This window comes from Ambystoma mexicanum, chromosome 11 (genome assembly GCF_040938575.1).
Source record: "Ambystoma mexicanum isolate Mex_15411 chromosome 11, UKY_AmexF1_1, whole genome shotgun sequence".
Taxonomy (NCBI): domain Eukaryota; kingdom Metazoa; phylum Chordata; class Amphibia; order Caudata; family Ambystomatidae; genus Ambystoma; species Ambystoma mexicanum.
In genome coordinates this window covers 63,429,977-63,452,732 of record NC_090934.1, presented here as the reverse complement: position 1 = coordinate 63,452,732, position 22,756 = coordinate 63,429,977, and the positions used below count along the sequence as shown (strand labels likewise).

The window sequence follows — 22,756 nt, the reverse complement described above, 5'->3', positions numbered from 1 at the left end:
TTCTGTCCCTATTCAAATTGTCGGAGTTGGAATAGGATTCCAGATAGATTCGAGCGTGCATAACAGCGACTTTCTCTCTGATTGAAAAGCATCATGATGCATACTTAGCGCCATGAATCCAGTCTATGTGGCACTAGTAGCATCATACAGCAAGACTTGGGGAGAACGACCGGCAATGCAGACGTCAGTGGCGTGAAAAGCAAATCAAGCCGTCTACTCTAGCAAGTTATTAATAACATCTGGAGACGACACTGCACTCATGTGTGTCTCCAACTTTCTCTCTAATGCTCATTACTCCAAACTCTCTTCTATACTGATGCCGGTAAACCTTTCTGCCGCTTTTGACACTGTTGACAACTCCTCTCTCCTCCTCACTCTCCAGGACATTGGGTTTCACAAATCTGCTCTTTCTTTGGAAGGTCAATCCTTTAGAATATCTCGGAACTCACAACCCTCTAACCCCACCTTCTCCCATTCGGTGCGGATCTATGTGGTTATTGTGACCACCTTTATTACGACGGCCGAAAATGCTGACTTTTCTTTATTTGTTAATTTGTTTTTAAACCACCCTTACACCGCATACATATGCAGGGGGAGATCCCCCGCTCCGTTCCATATTACCATTATATTTCATACCCCCCACACATATATATATATGTGGTATAAGGGAGGTCTAAAAATAAAAATAAAAGTCTGCATTTTTGGCCATCGTAATTGTGAGGGCCACATCTTGGCCCATTACTGTCGGTGCCCCCAAGATCTGTCATTGCACGACTGCTCTTCGCAGGAGCTGATGCATCAGTGCGTAGGCCTGGATCCCTCAATCTCCGCATGCTTCCAGCCAGACTTCCTTCATTCACTTCTCGGCTGCAGACGTGTGGTTGCAGCATTCGCCTCTAGGTCACTGGATAGCTCTCTTCCTTCCATCAGTCGTAAGTTGTGAGACTACAGAGGCCGCACTGTGAAGAAATGGGGGAGCAGACCATCTCCATGATTACAGTAGGCTGCACCCAATACTAAAAAAAAAACACTGGAATTGTTTTTCATGTGCACCCCTATTGCTAGTCCCAGTTGAGAGGCCAAGCGGGCCGGGAGGATAGCTCAGGGGCAACACACTCACCTCTGAAGCAAGACGACGCGAAGTAACACAGGTTCGATCCACAGTTCCACGCTTAGAAACCTCTGGGTATTGAGTGCGTTATAAATAACCAATACAATTGCAAAGAGAACATTAACATAAAACATAAGCAGGCCACTGTGAGCTAGCGCTTCCTCTGGAAACCCCACTGTAAGGTGGGTGTGGCACCCACACCAAACATACTCTTTTCAGGGGTGACCCTAGCTTAAATACATATATAGCATGGCAATTGCCTACCCAAAATGAGCCTGGCTATGGCCGCACTTTTCAATCTGAGAAATAGCAATAGAGTCCTTCTTCACTTTCATGCTTCGCATCATTAACGACCATCTCCGAATAATAGCGACTCAATAGAAATATGCCTTGAAACAGACAGTTTAACTTGATGTTTTTCTGTCCTCCATTGGAGTTCCAATCCTCACAGTCAGAGAGGTCCCCCCAAGATGTCACACAGGGTGGGACCCCAATGCATGGCCCTACGGTCTCATAGTTATCAATTCTCCGAACCCATTGTCTTCCCACAAGCGTCTGCTGGCGCTGTATTGAGGTCACGTGTGCCTCTTAAATGTCCTCCCTCTCGCTCTTGTTGCTCCAGGAGCTACAGAGCTTCATCTAATGTGCATGCAATGGGCGGTGGTCTGGCGGAAACGTCTTGCGAGTTTTAACCGGTGGCTATTATCTCGCGCCACCCGGGCAGCAAGTAGTGAAGGGCTCTGTTTCCAGTTCCACTTCCGGGTCGGCAATCATGAGTATCTGATGAGATGCTTTGCCTCAGCGTGGGTCAGTAAATGCCCCCCCCCCCCCCCCCGAAGCATTTCACATAAATGTGCTTTTCCTTTCAAAGAACTGCTGCTAGGCTCTGGCTGCCTGCAATGCAAACCCATCAGCTCTCAGCAGGGGGGGACCGGTAATGCTCTCGAAAAAGCCCAAAAGTAAATTATCTTACCCTCCCCCCTGGGTTTCTGCACAGTGTTACATCAAAGTAATGGATACTAATAAAGCATATTACACAGAGTGTGTTGTTAAGGGGGGGCGGGGGGGCGAGAGGGGCCTACAGATGCAGCCTGAAAGAGGTACATATAGTCTGAACACAAGTAAAGAGAGAATTGACACACTTACTGCCACAGGATACAGCAAAGCCGTGTGGGAAATAGAACACGAGTGTCACAGTTTGCAAACAGTTCTGTTATTCTCTCTATGTTGTGATGTGACCGCAGCACAGTTGTGTGTCCATGCTCCCATGTGAGTGCTGTGTTACTGACCTAGTATCCCTACCTTCTGTGCTTAAGATGCCTACAAGCTTTGCAAGGTTTACACCATAAACACAATTAATAGTTAAATGCCCCAAAATGCTGGTGTGAGAATGCCCCTACCTCTAGTGCACCCTGAAGACCAGCCCAGGAGGGCACACGCCGGAGCAGGGACATGGACTTCCCTTTTCTCTCTTAGCCAATGGCCACTTCACGGTGTCATTTCTGCAAGACAAGGGGGCATAACCTCAGCCTTAGGATCTGACTATGGAGGAGAGGCTGTGAGCAGAGTTGGCAAAGGACCATACGCATTCTGGAATGGTCTCCTAGAGTGCACAGGGGTTTTCCTATGTATATTGGCACATGCCCCCCTACGGCATCTGGCATAACTATATGACCATATTAATATGCTCACTGCGATGTGAGGGACAAATGGATCGCAATCAGAACTAAGGTAAACAAATATTTGAGAAAGAAGAGTGCACAAATACAACAGCAGGACTATGAGCTGAGCGCTACTTCTTACAATGAACAGGAATCCCTCCTGATGAGCCATGAAGAAAACACTGGCGAAATACGTGTAGAGAGAACGTAAAGAGAGAAGTGCCATCAATTAGAGAATAAAATTACCCATGGAATAGATTAAATGTTTCCTTGAACAACTTGTGATGGAACAATTAAAAAAAGCTATTTTGAAAAAATGAAAGATTGAAAAGTGTGATTGATGGATACCTTTTGATGTCCCCAGACTGCTTAGCAGACTGAGCAGCGCTGTGTCAAGGCGGCGTAGCCGCCTCACAGCCGGGGTGCTCTTTAGAGAGTGGTCGGGGTCTGAATAAGGCTGTACATTAGACTTCATTTCCTCCAGCGGCAGCCGCATTATCTTGCACTATTGACATCTACATTAGTCCTTTAAAATGTTTTTTTTTAATTTTAATTCAAGTTTCTCAGTAATATCGTAAATTCAGTATCTATTTAAGTCAATTGCATCCTTTAGATAAAAGATCCTAGTCTTCAGCAGCTACCAAAGCGTTGCATAAACATATATTTATTAAGGGACTTTGAGGCTGACGAGCACCGGGCGGTCTGTGTCTGTGCTCTGCTTATTGGCCGCCTCCAGGGAGCGATAGATGCTAATTCTTTAAATCTTGATTTCCGTGGGAGTAGGAGGAATCCTGGGGATTTAACACCTTGTTGCCACAGGCTGACGCCAGGAATAAGAGAAAGCTGGGCAAGCATCATATAACCTTGTTTTCCTTTTCAGTTTTTGATTTTTAGTATCTGATATTAAATAACACGCTTTTGGATCCTTGTATGAATATCAAGGAAATAGTCATCTTGTTATAAACTTACAGCCAGGTGAAGCCCCGATCCCATTATCAGCATCCTTCACCCCCCCTCCCCCCGTCCCACCCCCATGTCCAGTGCTTCCTGCTGTCCCTGTCTTCATTCAAGTCTAAAGGTAAGGGATTGTGTAACTAATAGACATGGGTAGGTTAGGTGTCCTAATAATAACCTATAAACCAGTCCTCAGTGCTCCAATCATTACACTTCTGAGCACTGTAACAACTGTTGCTCTTAATAGCCAACTGAGCAGTACCCCATTTACCAAATAGATCAATTTATTAAACTCAGGATTATGGAGGACTTCTTGGATATGACATGATTGATTATTTATATCGCGCTTAATACCCAGAGGTTTCTAAGCACGGACCAGGGGATCGAACCTGTGGTGCTCTGTGTCTTCTTGCTTCCAAGTCGAGTGCATTGCCCCTGAGCTATCCTCCCGAGACTATCCTGGCAGATATCAAATGTGTGCCTTCTACTTGTCCATGGACCCCTGAGGGGGCACGTCACCAGCTCTATCTTACCAAATCTTAGATTAAAAGTGTACTAGTTATGGGAGATATCTTGCAAATGTATAAACATCATAATTGTTAATGATACATAATATCATATGGAATGAGTGATGGCAGCAAAACCTATAATGAAAGTGCTTCTTTGAAAGAAAGAGATTGTAGTAATGACAATACACGCAAGGGTAGTAATACAAATACTACCATGCTAAATGACGGGGCTGGGGAGGTGCTCTCTAAAGCATGCTAACCAATTTGAGACAGTGTAGAGTCTGTCCATGCATAATGTATGCTTATACCACGATGAAGTGCGCATGGCAAAGACTGATGATACCTGTGAGGGGGAGGCTGGGTGGTACTTTCCTCTAAGGATGGAGAGGCATGATGATACCTGTGAGGGGGAGGCTGGGTGGTACTTTCCTCTAAGGATGGAGAGGCATGATGATACCTGTGAGGGGGAGGCTGGGTGGTACTTTCCTCTAAGGATGGAGAGGCATGATGATACCTGTGAGGGGGAGGCTGGGTGGTACTTTCCTCTAAGGATGGAGAGGCATGATGATACCTGTGAGGGGGAGGCTGGGTGGTACTTTCCTCTAAGGATGGAGAGGCATGATGGTACCTGTGAGGGGGAGGCTGGGTGGTACTTTCCTCTAAGGATGGAGAGGCATGATGGTACCTGTGAGGGGGAGGCTGGGTGGTACTTTCCTCTAAGGATGGAGAGGCATGATGATACCTGTGAGGGGGAGGCTGGGTGGTACTTTCCTCTAAGGATGGAGAGGCATGATGGTACCTGTGAGGGGGAGGCTGGGTGGTACTTTCCTCTAAGGATGGAGAGGCATGATGATACCTGTGAGGGGGAGGCTGGGTGGTACTTTCCTCTAAGGATGGAGAGGCATGATGATACCTGTGAGGGGAGGCTGGGTGGTACTTTCCTCTAAGGATGGAGAGGCATGATGATACCTGTGAGGGGGAGGCTGGGTGGAAGGATGGAGAGGCAGCCCACCTGACAGGAATATATCTTGACATGATCTCCTTTAAGTATCTTCGAAGTGTTGCTACGTCGAGCGTGTGGTTGAAAGGAGCATTCGATGCGGCAAGCACCAGGGACGAGCTACTTGGACCTCGGTTAACACCAGGCACCTAGAAGCTTGTAAGCAACTTCCTGGAGCTGGCGTGTGCTGTTGTAGCCGGTGTTTATTTCACAGAACCACGTCCACTCCTCAGGCACTCTTGCTGATGAAAACATAAGCCTCAGATGTTAGACTGCACATGCCATTGGAAAATAGCCTTATCAATTTGGATGAGGCTCTGGGAACAGCTGCTGCCCTGTCCAATTCAGTTCTAAACAAGTCTCAGCTTGGAACAGACTGGGGTTTCTAGCATAGGGATGTGTGTGATTATTGGCAAGCAGGCGATAAGGGTCGGGTTTACTTTCAAATCCCATTGAAAAACGCTTTGTAAATCAGGCCCTACATGTTTACGTTTTACAAACCTGCTTACTCGGTAGGCACATGTTTTCATGGACCTGTGCATGCGCCAAAAATCCATATGTGTTGCTGACATCAGCAATCTTATTCCATAAACATGTACTCATGCCAGTGACATGAGTCTCTGCTGATCTGCTCTCAACCTTCCTTGCTGGGTTAGCTGCTGTAATAATAAGGCTTGGAAATTGGGCAAGATCAGGATAAAAACTTTGATCTCTAAATAAAATGTGCATTAACATTGTGAATGTGTTATTTATTGCCATTGTGTGTGTGACGATAGGTGCCCACTACATTAAACCATTGCATGTTCTTCCATGAGTCCGTTTTTAACACATCTGTTAATTATTTATTTTCTGTTGAATCGCCTTTTATTTTATAAACTGCATATCGTTCTGAAAATATATTCAATACATTATCTGGCCAGCCAGCTCGATAGGAAAAGCCGTCCAGCTCCTGGTTTATGCAGCAATATCTATGAGCATTGAGTTCTTCAGTAAATCACTAGGAGGTGGTGCAAAAGCTGTCTCCCTTGACCGGTTCTCGGTGTTTTGCGTGGTCGGGGGCCATCGGGCCAGCGAGTTCGGTGCCATCATTGTGAGAGTAAATTGCTGTTGTCCAGCACCAAACTAGTGGAAGAGATGCGAGTCCACTACAAACGTTCTGCCAAGAAAAGCCTAAAATGGCCTAATTTCTGAAGCGCAATATTAGGAAAGTGTCTGAGCCTCCAGGAACCCCAGTGAACGCTGAAAGGTGCACATGAAGTGGTGTTTACGGATAAAGATTTTAGAATGACAAATATCCACCATAGTAGGCCATGAGGTTGTCCCACCGTTTGACAGCCACCGTCATGCGTCTGACCACTGTTGGTATTTATGGAATACGTTGAGTATGTTGTTGTAGCAGGGGTACAAAGACCCCCATACCACATCCAGAGTAATCCCTTACTTGTAGCGGTTGGTACATTTTGGGAACCACAGCCTTAATGAGATCACATTCTAAAGGTTGGACTTTGAGGAATTTCTATGGAAATTAGGGACACGCCTCTTGACAGTAGGGCCTGCATTAATTTTTATCTGTTCCATGATCCCGAGATTGGATCAGTAGTTTTTCAAGTCACTGGACCCTCCCTTGTGTTGCCCATAAGAATGGAACATCAACGAGTCAGTGATCCCTCAATTCCCACGACAGTTGTATTGGGGTTTTTGCAGGGAATGGTTATGTCGTTGCAGAACTTCCAAATAAGGTCGAGGCTTGGGATGTCCACACCTGGATAGAGAAGAGTGGGGGCTTTTCGCTGCTGCCCCTCCCACCGACTCAGCCCTTTTCCCTACTAAGGTCAATTAAATGAGGATCTTTATATTGGATACAAGTTCCAATTGCAAGTCCGGTGCTTAGAATTGAGAAAATTATGGCATTAGGTGCTATATCAAACAACTCATTATTATTAGTAGGAGAAGTATAGATAATAATATTGTATTATTATTATTATTATTATTATTATTATTATTATTATTATTATTATTATTATCATTCATAATAGTAATAATTGTATTATTAGTATTATTTTCATCACCATCAAGTTATGACGTCACTGAAGTCGTGCCTGGCCAGCAAGGGAAGTCAGAGCAATCTTTCATCTTGTAGTTGCCCCCCCACCCCCCAAGTCCATGTTGCGTGTTAAGAGGCAGCAGCGGGCCATGTGGGAGGGATCCCAGGACAGCAGTCGCTATGGAAGTATGTGACCTCGCGGTGAGCAAGTCCACAGTTATGCCCATTGGAACTCATGTTTTGGGGGTGCTGTCCTCGAGCCCGACCATTTGAATTGCTAGTAACATGGCCTACCCTCAAGCAATCGACTTTGCACAATGTGCCTTTCAAATAGTATGTTTACTTGTACGGTGCAATACAAGCGCACAGAAGACTTCTCAAACTCCCCTTTTGTAATAGCAATGGATTTCTTCATATTTTGGTAAATACATTAGACAAATTCTACTTGAAAATGAACCAGAGTTGTCAAAAATGAATTTTCCAAGATACCCATCTGCCCTCTGCTGTGGTTCTGGTACCCCTCCACATCCATTGCCTAGTCCACTGCCCTGACAGGGGTGGGGCTTGCTTTTCCTCAATTAGCAACTTTGATTTGCCCCATAAGAATGAAGACAAACTGATATAAAGCACAACAATATCAATAACCTTGCTCTAGAACTTTTGAAGCTCAACACCTGAGCATCATGACGCCATCAGACAGAGCTGCCCTGGCCTCCTCTTAAAGCAACGAAAGGAATTAGAGGTCATTATGAATGACCTCGCTCCCGTCCTTTCATCTGTGGTGCCCAAGGGATGATTGCTGGTGACATAGGAGGCGATAGTTTGATCGGTGAAAGTTTGGGGCCCAATCGAAGGGCCTCCCCCACTCGGTGGCAACACATTATCTTGGGCTGGTGTGCAGAGGACGGGCACAGGGTGTGTGGGTGGTATGTGGAGAAAAGAAGATGTAGGGATGCAGGGTAAGGGAGACCTGCAGTGAAGCAACATTCTGCCTCATGCAGACCAACCATGCAACACCTTCATGTGCACCTTCATGTGTCAGGTGACTTTGTATCGCGGAGGATCAGCTGCGTTATCCCCAGACAGGCACTGTTCTTCACCAACCCGTACTAGCAATGGGTATGTTCAGTGTCACATGACAGCTTTTGAACCCCCACCTTTTATTCTCACTTCCCTTCGTCTTTCTACTGTCTCTTGACTTCCTCCTAACAAGTCTGTGCTTCCTTCTCTCTCTTCCCAGGTGAGAACCAAGGCGTGTGCGGAGACCCCGGGACCCCGTCACACGGAATCCGCCTGGGGGATGACTTCAGCCTCAGCAGCACGGTCCGCTTCAGCTGCGAGCCCGGATATACCCTGCGTGGCTCCTCCGAGCGGATCTGCTCTCCCAACGGCTCCTGGAGCGGCTCTCAGCCCACCTGCCAAGGTACTCCCCAGCCTGCTCTGATTGGATGATTTCGAGAGATGGCTCCACCTGCATGTACACAATCATTCCAGTCTCAAAGCTGGCCACGTGGAACGCACTCCTCAAGGAGGTGTGCAAGAGCGAACCCACCCAAAGTCTTTCCGTAACCCCCTAAAGGTCCACCTGTGCCACTTGAACTCAAGTAATTAAGGTAGAAAGCAAGTTACACACTTAAAACACTTGATACCCCAAGTTTGGTTTGCCCCAGCACTGACTAAGACAAATCATTACACCTTCTTCCAGGGTCTTTTAAAAAGAATTATGCAGAAAAGAACTATGTATTTTTTCTTCTCTTTTGGACTCCATTTTGTGACCACATTTGTACGTTTCTGAAGCTCGTTTATTTCTGATTGTATTGCAAACTTTATTTGTGTGAAAAGAAAAGAAAAAATATTTACAACAGAAAAGTGAGAAAAATAATAAGTGATTGAGAGGTCAGGAGAACAAACTGGAAAAGGAAATACACCCAACCATCCAACAAGGAGTTCCAGTCAAGAAGTTGTAGCGCTACTCTTTATTTGTGTTGTTTTTTTTTAGTAGTTTTATTGCACACAATTGAAGTGATCAACTGCGGGAGAGTAGCGGACGTGCCTGCTGCTGGGTACTCATGCATTCCCAGTGTAGATCTCGGAGTACTCTTGGGCAGAGACCCTTGGCCTCTTGTGCTGTAGTATCTCATCCCAGAGCGACCCCTCCCCCACCAGTATTAATTGCTGAGGGTCAGCTCTGTGTAGGCCCCTCAACATTCATGCCTGCTCCTGGGTTGGGATCCGTAAATGACCTTCCTCTACGAGTAATCTTAATGTCTGCAAAATCACCCCAAGACCCGACTGTTGTTTGTGGCAAGACACTCCCAGAGAAACGGGTAACCCGGAAGGGCTGGACGGAAATAGGAGATATTTTGGGCACACAGTTGAGCCGAAAAGATCTGGTAGGGATTGACCCGAGGCTGGTTCTGTTCCAGTCCTAGCCACCCTGATTTTGCCAAGTCCACCCAAGTCCACTTAAATGTGTTGAGGATAGAAACACAACAAGACCACATGTTTCTGTTTGGGGTCTATGAAGGGGTGTGGCTAGGTCTGGAAAAGATCCTGGGCTATGCTAATGTTGGGACTGTCGGGAGCTTCTATCCCGGGCTACAACCAAAAGACCCGGGGCTTTAGCCATCCCCAAAAAAAACCTAGTGACGCCTTTGAGTCTACGTCATTTTGATGAGGGTCCAATCTCATGATTCCAATCTGAGCAGTTTGCACTGACGACCTTCTCCGACCTCTGTTACCAACTGTCCCTTACTTTCAGGGTCCTGCCGCTTTTATCAAAAGATCGTTTTATGACTTTGTTATTTGCCAGCCACCCATCTGACCCCCTCATAGTTTGGTGCCCCCCCTGCAGGCTCTCACGCTGACCATTCCTACCTGTTGCTCTCAATTCCACTGAGACGCCATACATTGTCCCTTCATGCCCAGTCAGGTTCTACCTGCCCCAGTCAAAAAGGGAGATAATCCTGGAATCATTCTAGAGTCATTCATGGATAGTTCAGGAAGATCACCCTGAAGTGTGTGTACAGGCCAAAACCCGTAATGAGATGGATGACTCTAGAGTTATCACAGCAACTACTCCAGGATGAGTTTGTATGACTTCCAGTGATGATCTTGGATTACTCCAGGATGACTCCATGACAACTTCAGGATGACTCCGGGACCCCTACTTGTACACTCACTACTCCTCCAATTACCCACACAGAGTCACAGGCGACATGCCCTCTGCACGCAGAGGATGGGACAGGGACATTTGCTCTCTCTAGCTCTACCTCCCCCTTCAACAGGAACTGCAGGAGTATTTGCCGCGTGTGTTTGTAGTTAGGTTCAAACACAAAAGGTTGTATTCAATGTTTATCCGACTTTCGGGTTGCGGCAGCATGTCGCCTTGAGCATATGAATTCCATTGTATTGTGTAACCGTCAGGCCTGTTGTGTTCGTTAAGGTACGACGAATTTCGTTTTGTGTTTTTATTGATTCGTCAAAATGTTCTTTTATTAATGTGAAGTCATCGGAATAAAACGGAAAATGGATGTTTGTAGAGAATCTTGACCCGAGATGCACACAAAACACATATTCTAATCTGTCCTCCTGCCCCACCTTTTATTCTCACTTCCTTTCGTCTTTCTACTGTCTCTTGCGCTATTTGATGCACTGCCCCCCTTCGCCCCAAACCCACTCTTAAAATATAAACTTATATTTTGCTGCAGGGAGTGGGCTTCTTTAAAGCTGGAGGGCCCACGAAAAACCTCTAAAACTCAAAAGGCACAACTCATTTACCAACATGGAGCAGAGCAGTGCCAGCCTCTTCTTAAGGCATCGCTGTGGCCTCTGAATGCCAAGTGGCCGCCGGCGCCCGGGGATCTGCATTCCCAGCATTCACCTCAGGATGACTCTGCCAGGCTGAGGACAAGCACCACCGTGCCAAGCTCCCGATCAATAATGTACATGTTGCGAGAACGTCCTGAGGCCCCGGGGAGTGATGTGTTGTGTATTGAAAGATGTCAATGTTAGGCTTCTTCCTGGCATGTTGTCATCTCTGTCACCAGCCAGTGCATGCAATACAGCGCTGTGTGCCAGGCTGGCATCAGCAAAGCTTATTCATACACATGAACCCAAGAATGGTTTACTTCTGTCTATTTTCTGCCACCTATAACCCAAAACGATTGGATTATAGTACAGAAAAGTGGAAATGGCACTTGAGGATGGACACACAGCTTTTCGGTGTTGTTTGGTTATTTGCCGACCCACTGACTGTCCATGTCCATTCTAATCCTTATGTCCATTCCCACCTGGTTTGTACCCCATCCCACCCAAAACGCCTCCTCATCGGAACTCACTTTAATCAAGCCCTCAACCCTTGCACTCAAAATGCCTGCCTGTGTTTGTTCAAAGCAGTCTTCTGAGAGTTAATGCGCCTCATTATGAGTTACCGGCAAACTCACCTTACCGTTAGCGGCACCCGGTATCCCAGTGTTACCGCGATATGACGGGTACCATTGAGGGTAGTAAGTCCCCATGCCAGGACTCCATGGGATGGGAACTACTGAAATACTGGCTGTGTTGTTAATGGTGACAGTGATTCAGTCCTTTCTCTATTGGTAGGGACCTGAACTCCCAGCCAGTCAGGCCTTCAGGCAGTTCAATGACCCTTCCAGCAGGCTCGGAGAGAGCCCGTCCGGCCCTGGACCGGATCACCTGTAATGAGGCCCAATGACATAAATGCAGCTGTAAACCCACTACTGGTGTAATGAACATGTGTTATCCTGGTCTGCCTTCAGCTATTTGATGTATAAGCACTATGCGTGTCAATCACTGAAGTGCTGCTAAATAAAAAGCACTGGAGAAGCCAACAGTTTTGGGCTGTGTATAAATATTAGGCCGTTGTCAGGCACTGGCATTAGATGCCCAGGTGCTCGCACCATTTTGCACCTTCTCTCATCAATGGCCATTTAATACCACTAAGGCAGTGCTTGGCAAGTGCATTTCCCATGCCTACACAAAAGCACAAACTGTTGGCATTGCCAATGCTTGTTTTAAGTTGTTACTTGGATATATACCTTAGGGCTATCATCTCTAACTTAGCCAGCTTCTTAGCTTCCCATAGAGCCAGTTACCATCCTAGCCAGTAATGGTTACCTGATCTAGTCTCTCCAGATCCATAACAATTGTCTAAGCTGATTCGGGATAACGGGAGTTGTCCAAAACATCTGAAGATCCAAAGTTTGTAGACCCCTTTGATATAGATTGTAGCTCTGTCTGAAGCCCTTTCTTTTCTTCCTCTGATAACCAAGACCAGGGGTTTCTGCGACCTGTAGCTCGCCAGAAGTTTTGCACTACGACTCCCATTATCCCTCATCATTGACTATGCTGGATCGGATGAGTGGGAGCTGTAGTCAAACACATCTGGAAATCCAAAGGTTGCAGACACCTGACCCAGACAGGGAGTGGCTGCACCAGAGCACGCATTCAGATCAATGCTGTTGTCCTTTTTCGTTGCAGTTGTGTCTTGTGGAAACCCGGGGACTCCAAGCAACGCCCGCATCGTCTTCAGCGACGGCTTGGTCTTTGCCAGCTCTATCACGTACGAATGCCGAGAAGGATACTACTCAACTGGCCTGCTGAGCAGGCACTGCACAGTCAACGGGACGTGGACAGGAAGCCCACCTGAGTGCATAGGTGAGTTTGCAGAGAGTCATTTCAAAGTAGATGAATTGGCTAGAGTAACAATAACCAGTTGGTAAATAGATAGAGTGGTCTGTTCTATTCTGCAGTACCATTTCTTGGCACAAATCTCTCGGCATTGAGTGTTAGTAACATGAGACTGCTAAACCTTAAAGACAGCAGTTGTGGTAGCCCACTAGTAGTAGCAGCCCTCTCTCTGTCCTTAGGGTTAATGTACTTTGCACTTCCAAGTTTCTTTCTGTATCGTTTCTAGTCTGGCATGATGGTGATGAAATCATTTCCATTTGATCTTCATGTCCTGCTGTAAAGAGACCTGCCGTATCACCTACAATAGAGGAGGTAGAATGTGACATGTTGAGAGATGTGTTCTCCTTTGCATCTAATGTTATGATAGGTTATTTATAACGCGCTTAATACCCAGAGGTTTGTAAGCGCGGACCCAGGGATCGAACCTGTGGTGCTCCGTGTCGTCTTTCTTCCAAGTCGAGCACATTGCCCCTGAACTATCCTCCCGAGACAAAGCCCTGTATTCACCCACAGAACATGTGTTTTCTGTTTTTAATATTAATAGCAACCCCCACCTCTACTGGTGAGAATGGTGGTGTATTCTCTGAACCATAAGAGTGATGAGATGTTCTTTGAAGTAGTCCATTGATGTTTCAGACCATGGAGTGATGCAGTGTGCTTCCATTCAGAAGGGGTTATAGCTAATTTGTCACAGTGGTGACCCAAGCCTCTGTAGCGAAGGGTTAATGGGTGATCCTACACAACAATATGCATTGCTTCTTCAGGTATGGGTCACGTGTTGGGGCTCTCAGAATGATATCTCATGTTCCTATAAGGAAGGGTTGAGTGTTTGAATCATTAGAGTGCTGAGAGGCTCACAGGTTAACATTTTCGGCGTTCTCAGAGTGATTAGAAATTATCTTGCATCAATGGGTTGAGTTGTTGAGCCATAAGTGTAATGAGATGTGCTCCCACATTGAAAGGTTAAATGCTTGACTCCTAAGAAGAACGAGATACACCCTTCCATTGTAGGGTTGTGTTGTGGTCCCTCCTGAATAATGACTAATGCTCCAACATTGACTGGTTGAGTGTTGAACTCTGAGTGATGAGATGTGTTCTATATTGAAGAGGTGGTGTTTGAATCCTTGGAGTGATGAGCTGTACCCTGCATTGCCTGGTTGAACCCCCAGGATTATGGAATGAGTTGCTGGTCTCTCATAGTGAAGAGGTGTGCCTATCTATTTGAGAGTTGATGAGAGTACCCTTGGAGTGATGAGCTGTACACCTACATTGACTGGTTGAACCCTCAGGGCCATGGCATTTGCTCCTACATTGACAGGTTGAGTTGCTGGTCTCTCATAGCTATGGGATGTGCTTATCTATTTGAGAGTTGATGAGTGTACCCTTGGAGTGATAAGCTGTGTTCCTACATTGACTGGTTGAACCCTCATGGTCATGGCATTTAATCCTACATTGACAGTTTGAGTTGCTTGTCTCTCACAGTGATGAGGTGTGCTTATCTATTTGATGAGAGTTGATAATTGTACGCTTGGAGTGATGGCCTGTACTCTTGCATTGGCTGGTATAGTGCTGCCGGACCCTTGGAGTGTTGGCATGCATTCCTACCTTAACAGGTTGAGTTGATGCACTCTCAAAGTGATGAGATGTGCCCTCAGAGTGATAAGATGTGCCCCTGCATTAAAGGGAGGTGTGCTGGTCCCTCTGAATGTTAAGATGTGCTGCTGCAGGGATGCTTTGAGGTGTTCACCCCACTGAGTGAAGTGCGCTTCAACTTGAAGAGTTGTAGTACTTGAAACTACTGGTGTACTATACCACCTGTCTGAGAGATGATTAAATATTTTACAGTATAAGTGTAGAAAGAACCTTTGCATCCAATACACGAAGTAGTGCATCAGTTGGGTGTTACCACGGATATGTTCTGCTAATCTAAGTACTCCAGGAAGGAATGGTGGATTTGGCCAATTTCACTGGTCAATACTCCATTTGACATCTATATGAGTGTGTTACATCACTCTGAGGTGGCAGCTACCACAGACATTACATTTCTAAAGATCCACGGTGCACAGAGGAAAAACTCAAGGTTTATTGGAATGTTGGCCTAGCAGGGGTGGAGGAAGTTTCTAGCACATTAAGCTATGTTTCCTTTATTTCAGTGATAAACTGTGCAGATCCTGGTGTGCCAGCCAATGGCATCCGTCTGGGTAGTGACTTCACCTACAATAGCACAGTCAGCTTCCAGTGTATGCCAGGGTACAGCATGGAGCCCAACCGGTCTACATCGCTGAGCTGTACCAAGCACAGGACCTGGAACGGCAGCAAGCCCCTCTGCAAGGGTAAGTGGCGGTGAGCGGGGAACGTGGCAGGGAGGGTGCTGAGGCCACAGCCAAGTTCCACGCTTAGTGGGCTGGGTGATAGACTAGCCCAGCTCCCGGAGTTGAAAGGTTCTGGTCAGTCCGATATGCATCATATTTGCCTGGTTGCATGACTGGGCAACAGTTGACTGTCTCTTAAAGGAACATGTAGTTTTCTGTCTCTGTTAAGGAAGACTAACTGTAAGGTTAGCCATAGGCTAACAGATATGATCTCCGTTGACAACCCTACACCAACTGCCTTGTCTAACCACTCTGCTACCCTTTTTGAAAACATTCAGCACTCCTTAGCCACCAGCAGAACGCCCTCCAATTGAACTCTGCCAGTGAAAACATCGAATTACTCAGGACTTCATCTATCTTCTTCAAAACACCTCCTCAATGTCCAGCGAGAATAAGGATAACAATGTCTTCCCCAGCTGGCCACTGTTCTTCAGGACCACCTCCGAAATAAAATGATTCGCCCTGGCCCAAATGTTTAGATTTCTTACCACTGTATATCGAACCATTACATACTCTAAAACAGTGGTCTGCAATGTTTGGCTGTAGTGAAGTTGTGCACTACAACTCCCATGAGCCCTAGAAAGCACCTTCAATGGTGAGGGATCATTGGAGTCCTAGTCCAAAACATGTGGAAATCAGCCAATGGTTGACTATCCATGCTCTAAGATCGATTTTGTGTCTGCATTGGGGTTAGATGAGAACATTATTTCCCCAGTGGGCGACTGGGTTCACAGGGCTTTTGATATGGTCTCAGTAAACTATTTATTGGAAATTATACTGGGTGAGGCTACTTCCATGTTTGCTCGGTAGTAAAAATTTAGACCTGAGATCAACTAGATAAGCAATTGATCTACTGTAAATACAGTTGAGATGTCAGAACCCTGCTCTAAGGGATATAGGACTGCATAAGGAGTGATCCCATTAGTATGATGCAACGTCAGGGGCTTTATAGAAGACTGTGCTGTAGGAAAATTGGATAACAAAACAACCCAGGCAACTGGTGGGCTTGGGAGCATATATCAGGCTTTGTCTCTGGTGTGAAAAATGAGGCCTGTGCTGTGTGCAGGACATAGACCTTTCTGGGTGAAGGAGAAACTTTCCAAATGTTCCAGTAGGTCTTTAGTCATCAGGCGAGTAGAGGGCTCTGTCCAACTTTTGGTATCATCAAGAATGGTAAGTGCTACATATCTCATTATGACCGGGAACTCAATTCAGCAACTATTTAGGGAAGGCCAAATCCATCATTAGAGTATGAGAAACTAATATGAAATTAAATGGCTTTGGAGCGAGCAGCAACTATGGAGGGCACAAGTCACATGGCAGCATGCAGACAAATAGGGAGTCTCTATAAGTAAATTCTAACCCCTAACCCCACTATTATGACTGTTAACTGGTGACAGCCGATGAGTGGCCTACTGTGTATTGGAAGGAGAATTGGGCCTCATTATATCGTTGCAGGTATCCTGGCTGTAGAGTCGCCAGGATACGGGCAAATGTTACCGTTTCTGGCACCTGGTCCGGCAACATTGCTGATGGATTACGGGTGCTGCAGTGACAGCATTAATCCCCATTCATGGAGTCCCAAAGGACTCAATGAGGGTATTTTCCATCATTACCGGCAATACTGGTGCCGGTAATTATGGCTTTTTTTGCCAGTTGGGCACCTGCCTTATCTCCAGCTCTTAGCTGGAGGAAACACAGGTGCCCCCCCGGCAAACCTGTAGTTGGCTGCTCTGGTAAAGTGCCAGTATTCGTGAATACTGGAACTTTTTTACCGGACCGGCCGACACAGAATAATGCCCATTATATTGAAAATGAGGGCCCAAGTTACCGACAGTAGGAGAGATTGGTAATGATATATTGAATTTTTGAACTCATGTCGACCCAGCACCTAAACACATAAAAAATATTCTGTTTTCTGATTAGTTATTACTTGCAAGCCACCCCCGACTGTCCCCAATGGAAAAGTGGTGGGTTCCGAATTCATCTGGGGTTCGAGCCTCAGCTACGCCTGTTACGATGGTTACCAGCTGTCGTTGCCCGCCATCCTCACCTGCGAAGGCAACGGGACCTGGGTCGGGGACATTCCTCAGTGCTTCCGTAAGTAGATTTCTGATTCATCATTTCCCTATGTCCACATGGGATTTACATGGGGTTTACATGGGATTTACATGGGTGTTCAATGGTCTGGCACTGCATTGGCAATGGGGTGGAAACAGTGGAAGCGCAGTCTTTGGGGCAAATTTACTTAATGGGGGCTTTGTGAGGGCATAAAGGGTGATCGATTGAAGATGGGTGTATGCCTTTGTGTGTCTATAGGGAATACACCATTTGTTTGTTTGTTTGTGTGTGGCTTGATTCCAGTTTTGAAACATTACAAAGCGCTGCAAATTAAAGATGCCAGATTATGAAAACAAGTATTTAAACGAAAATATTTGTGTAGAATTAAATATGCATTTCTTTACTAATTACCAAACCACAAGTCTCTTACAGACTTACTTGGTGAACAATATGCTCCCAAAAATATTCAGGACAATAATCACAGTCCTATCCTAAAACCTGGCAAAAATCTCTCACATTTCTGATCTATACAGACCAAGGAAATATTTGCTGACTTGCAAAATATTTTGAACTATACATAATGTAAAGATTAAAAAAAACACAAAAAAACAAATATTAATATAATCTCCTGCTACTTTTTTACACATTGTTTTGTAATCCTTTTGGAAATATATACATTGTGTGGATGAATTGTGTGAAAGTGTGTATTTAAAAAAAAATGCATACTCAGCGGTTTAGCCTGCTTTAAGATACTCCCATTAGTGTTGGATAAGAAAACTGGGACACAGAGTGTTAAACATGTGTTAAGCCAGTATCATGCAGCGTGATCAATTGAGAAGAATAGGCAGGTCTCCTTGGTGAGTTGAAACAACATCTTAATATCTAGGGTACATCTCCCCCAACCTCTAAAATATGTCGTGAGTAATTCATAAAACTGTAACCAGCACTAATTGGAGACACACTAATGGAAAAGTCGTACATTGCTTGTGCTTTATGCATGTAAGTATGTTTCAATATACTCTATGATTCCTAATTTCCTCTTTATAAGACGCACTGAAAAGGTAAATTGATCACCCCAGGCAATACTGTTAAAGGGAATAATTGCACCTTTATAAGACTCACTGACAGGGTAAATTGATCACCCCATGCCATACTGTTAGAGGGGAGAAACGGGAAACAAAGTGCTGTTGATCAATGAAATCATATGATGACCAACGTGGCAGGTGTGCTGCCCGTTTGCTTTAGCTGTGGAACTTTGGTCCTCCTCCTGCTTTGTTCCTGAAAGTGTGACAAGCTTCCATGTGTTCACTTTTTCAGCTGTCTTCTGCGGCGATCCAGGGATTCCTGCCCAGGGCCGAAGAGAAGATCGAGGCTTCAGCTACCGGTCCTCAGTTTTCTTCACCTGCTCTTCTCCGATGGTGCTGGTGGGGTCTTCTCGGAGGTTCTGTCAGTTTGATGGGACTTGGAGCGGGACACAGCCGAGCTGCATTGGTAAGTTGGTAAAGCAAATTCTCAACCGGCTCTTGCAGATATAGGGTTTCAATCTTATGAGTGGAAGTGAGGGCTTGCACTAAGAAGTGGAATGTAAGTGAATTCAGATTAGTGTATGGAGACTCTCCACCAGATTAAAACAAATTAGCCTTCGAATAACGTACACTTTCGGAAGGGCACAGTAAAAGAAAGCAGTAGTCAAATGGATATCATTATTAAACCATCACTTTGTCCAACACATATTTAATTTCAGATGGATTTGGGCAGCAGTTTAATGAAAGGTCTTTGAGGCAGCAGTAACTTTTCTCCAGGAAAAAAAACATAACTAATTGTATTTTTATGAAAGGATTGAAGATTAGTGGTATACAGTCATTTCACCGAAAAAAAAATTGAGAGGTGTTTCACCTCAAAATATTTACTGAAAGACTTTTTAACAGAAACAAATCATTCACTGAATTTTTTGATGAAAACGTCTTTCAGTAAATATTTCAAAATAAAAAAGCTCTCGAATGTGTGGGGGTGTTTTAGGGGCATAAAACAGGGGTTGGGGGGCAATAAAAATAAATAAAACAAAAGTAATAACTGTCTAGTGCTGGACTTCATTGATGACTGTATTCAAGTCTTGGGTGCTGTCCAGTTCTGAAATTACTCGTGGACACTGACTTGTGTACGGTCAGCAAGTAATTTCAGAACAGGACAGCGCCCTGCATGTAAGTCAACAGAGTGTATGTTGCACCGAATCATTTTAACAAAAAGTGTATTTACCGTTTTTACCTTAAAATAATAAAAAGTATTTATATACCGAAGCTCTTTACGGTAAAAGTGTTTTGGTGTATGAACTCATTTCACTTGATGTATGTAAATTCGGTGAAACATTTTTCGAAGAGAAAAAATATCATTAACACTTGCCCTCGGTGAACATTTTTCGATGTAAAGACATGTAACCAAGATTAGTGTGTAAGGATTGACAATGCTGGAGGCAACTAAAATCGGTGAGTAAGGGGCATGCAGAAAGCGGCCAGAGTAATGGCCCTAGTGGTACATCCATTGAATGTTATGTTTCAAGGAGATTTGAGGTCAGGTCATCTCCCACTGGCATTCCTTCAGACTGAACTCCTTCAGTTGTATTTAGTTTTTAATCTGCCTTTTGATGTTCCCTCATTTGCGGCCAATCCTGTGATTGGAAATCATGTTTTTAGAGCCTGGGTTTACCTACTCATGGCAGATTATACCCCTTTGCTTCCAGTGCCCAGAGTCGCGCGCCTTCCACTCCAAGCACCCTTTTTTTTACATCCCAGATCCCTTTTTAATTTCCTGTATGGCACATCTTAAGAAAATACAGCTGAAGCTTTGTGTTTGCATACTGTGAGAAACCTGAGGGCGTTCTCACTAGTAGCTCCCGGGGATCTGTTGTTTAGGTGACCAGGGAAGGGACATCGCTCTTGGATCCCAACCCTGGGGGCAGACAAGTGAGAGAGGATCACCTGGGCAGGGGGTCCTTGGGGACTGCAGGGAGAGCATTCCAGTGGGAAACATGGTGTTTCTCTGTTGCTTGTTCCATTCCATCCTACCCACCCTCTTTGTTCATGGGATATTGTCACCCAAGTCCCACCCTGCCCCTTAACCTTCCCTCATCAATCATTCACACCTGACTCCACTTAAGACTATAGAAGGTGTGGTTCTGCACAGAATGAGCTGGAGTTGTGGATGGGACCAGTAGAGCCAAGGAGCAGGGAGCTGCATTTGGTGGAGCCTCGAGAATTCGGAGATGAGCAGCATGCCAAGATGCTGGCCTGGTGTGCTTGAGGGGCTGCAGTCGTGTCTCCAGACAGCCCGAGTGAGGCAAACTACGACCTGCTGGCCGAGTCCAAAGAGATGCTTGTTCTCGTGGGACATGTGGCAGTCTCAAGGGTGTCTGACCCTGACCTCGACCCAGTGTACCCCGAGAAGACCGCTTGCCAGTGCCACGATACCAAGTGAGTTCCGTGAAAGCAAGAGAGAAACTCAAGAGCATGAGGTGGCTGGAGTGGGAGTGGGAACAAACAAGATTTACAAGCGGCATGAAGGTAAAGAACGCCAAAAGAAAGAGAGAAAGTAAAGAGAGCGGCAAGCAAATGACAAAGCACAAGGAAAACAGTGCTAGTGGCACAGAAGTAAAGAGAGATAGGAAGGAAAATTAATTTTAAAGAATATAAGGAAAAATAAATGGTGCCAGTGACCCGAAAGCAAAACACAGGTGCAAGTGTGCATGATAAAACAGGAAGAGTGTAAAAGAAATTAAGATGTAGTAAAAGGGGTGAAAGAGAGACCTGTAAGGGGGAACTGAGACACACTGGTGATGCAAAAATAAAGCGAAGTCCAGAGTAAAGACATTTAAAGGGCTATAGAAGTAAGAACAAGGTGTGATCCACCCGAAAGGAGGAAACAAATGCAAGTGTGCACAGAAGAGTGAATGAAGTGTACAAGAGGCACACTGAGGAGAAGGTCAGGTGCACATGTGCACAATAGAAAGAAGGAAGCGTGCAAGAGGCACACTGAGGAGAAGGTCAGGTGCACATGTGCACGATAGAAAGAAGGAAGCGTGCAAGAGGCACACTGAGGAGAAGGTCAGGTGCACATGTGCACGATAGAAAGAAGGAAGCGTGCAAGAGGCACACTGAGGAGAAGGTCGTTGCACATGTGCACGATAGAAAGAAGGAAGCGTGCAAGAGGCACACTGAGGAGAAGGTCGGTGCACATGTGCACGATAGAAAGAAGGAAGCGTGCAAGAGGCACACTGAGGAGAAGGTCAGGAAGGTCAGGTGCACATGTGCAGAGGTACAGCTCAGAGAAAGTAAAGCTAAAGAAAGTGAAAGTGCACATGCAAAAGTAAAAGAAACACAGAGATTAAAAGGGGGTGCCGGAAGCACCTCAAGATAAAAGGTTAAAAGGAAAAAAGGTACTAGAAATAAAGAGAGGGGCTAAAGATCAGAGTGGTCATGCTTAGGAGGAGCAAAGAGCCTTGCATTTTCGAAAGTCTCTCATTCTATCCCAAGAAAAGATTGTATGTGAAAGAAACTGTATATAAGAGAAAGGTACATGCTGACAAGCTGAACTTGTTTGAAACTAGAGGGGCCCAAGCTTGGGGAAGGGCACCCTGAGAGGCCCATCAAAGCTGAATATTTGTTTTGAAACTGAGAGGCATACGCCTGGGAACGGGAAACCTGAGAAGATTAAGAGGAACTGTGTTATATTTTGTTTTGTTTGAGACTTGGAAAAATTGAAGCCTGTTAAGGGAATTCTAAGAGGCCCACTAAAGACATTGTTGAACGTTGTGAAGAGAGGTCAAGACTCGTGCAAGGGAACCCTGAGAGGCCTAACAGGAACTGTGTCTTTTTGTTTGGAATGGGAAGGATTGCAGCTTGCGGAAGGAAACCCCAAGAGACCCCGAGACATTGTGAACTATTTTGACTCACGTCAAGATCCCTACATGGAAGGTTCCAAGGGCAACACATTTGAGTTGAACTATTTTTGAATTGGTAGAACCACACATATTGGTAAGATTACCTGAAACCATCTGCGGTTTCCATTTCGTTTTTTAACCACTATTTTTCTTTAAGAAGACTCCCTATCATATTTGGTTTAAGAGTTCGGGCAACCATGGGTTTGGACACAGACAAACCTTGGGTTTGGACTTACGGACGTCAACGGCCCTTAGAAGCATCAGCTGAGGGAACAATCCCTTTAGAGTTAGGGCAGTTAGGTATTTCACCAATCCCAGAACTTTAGGTAGTAAAGGTTTTGAAACTGTTACTTTTGAGTCTGTGTCTCTCTTGAGTCCATGCCTGCCTCCCAATACGCA

The 22,756-nt window shown here is 45.4% G+C and overlaps 1 protein-coding gene across 1 annotated transcript in view; it reads left to right on the top strand.

Moving 5' to 3' along the window:
* Positions 1 to 22,756, top strand: part of CSMD2 (CUB and Sushi multiple domains 2) — a 2,010,406-nt gene that overhangs the window by 1,931,889 nt on the left and 55,761 nt on the right. The window contains exons 57-61 of the mRNA XM_069622557.1: positions 8,520 to 8,702; positions 12,782 to 12,958; positions 15,145 to 15,324; positions 17,290 to 17,463; positions 18,742 to 18,915. Coding sequence (XP_069478658.1) covers positions 8,520 to 8,702; positions 12,782 to 12,958; positions 15,145 to 15,324; positions 17,290 to 17,463; positions 18,742 to 18,915 — 888 coding nt within the window. The remainder of the gene's footprint in view (positions 1 to 8,519; positions 8,703 to 12,781; positions 12,959 to 15,144; positions 15,325 to 17,289; positions 17,464 to 18,741; positions 18,916 to 22,756) is intronic.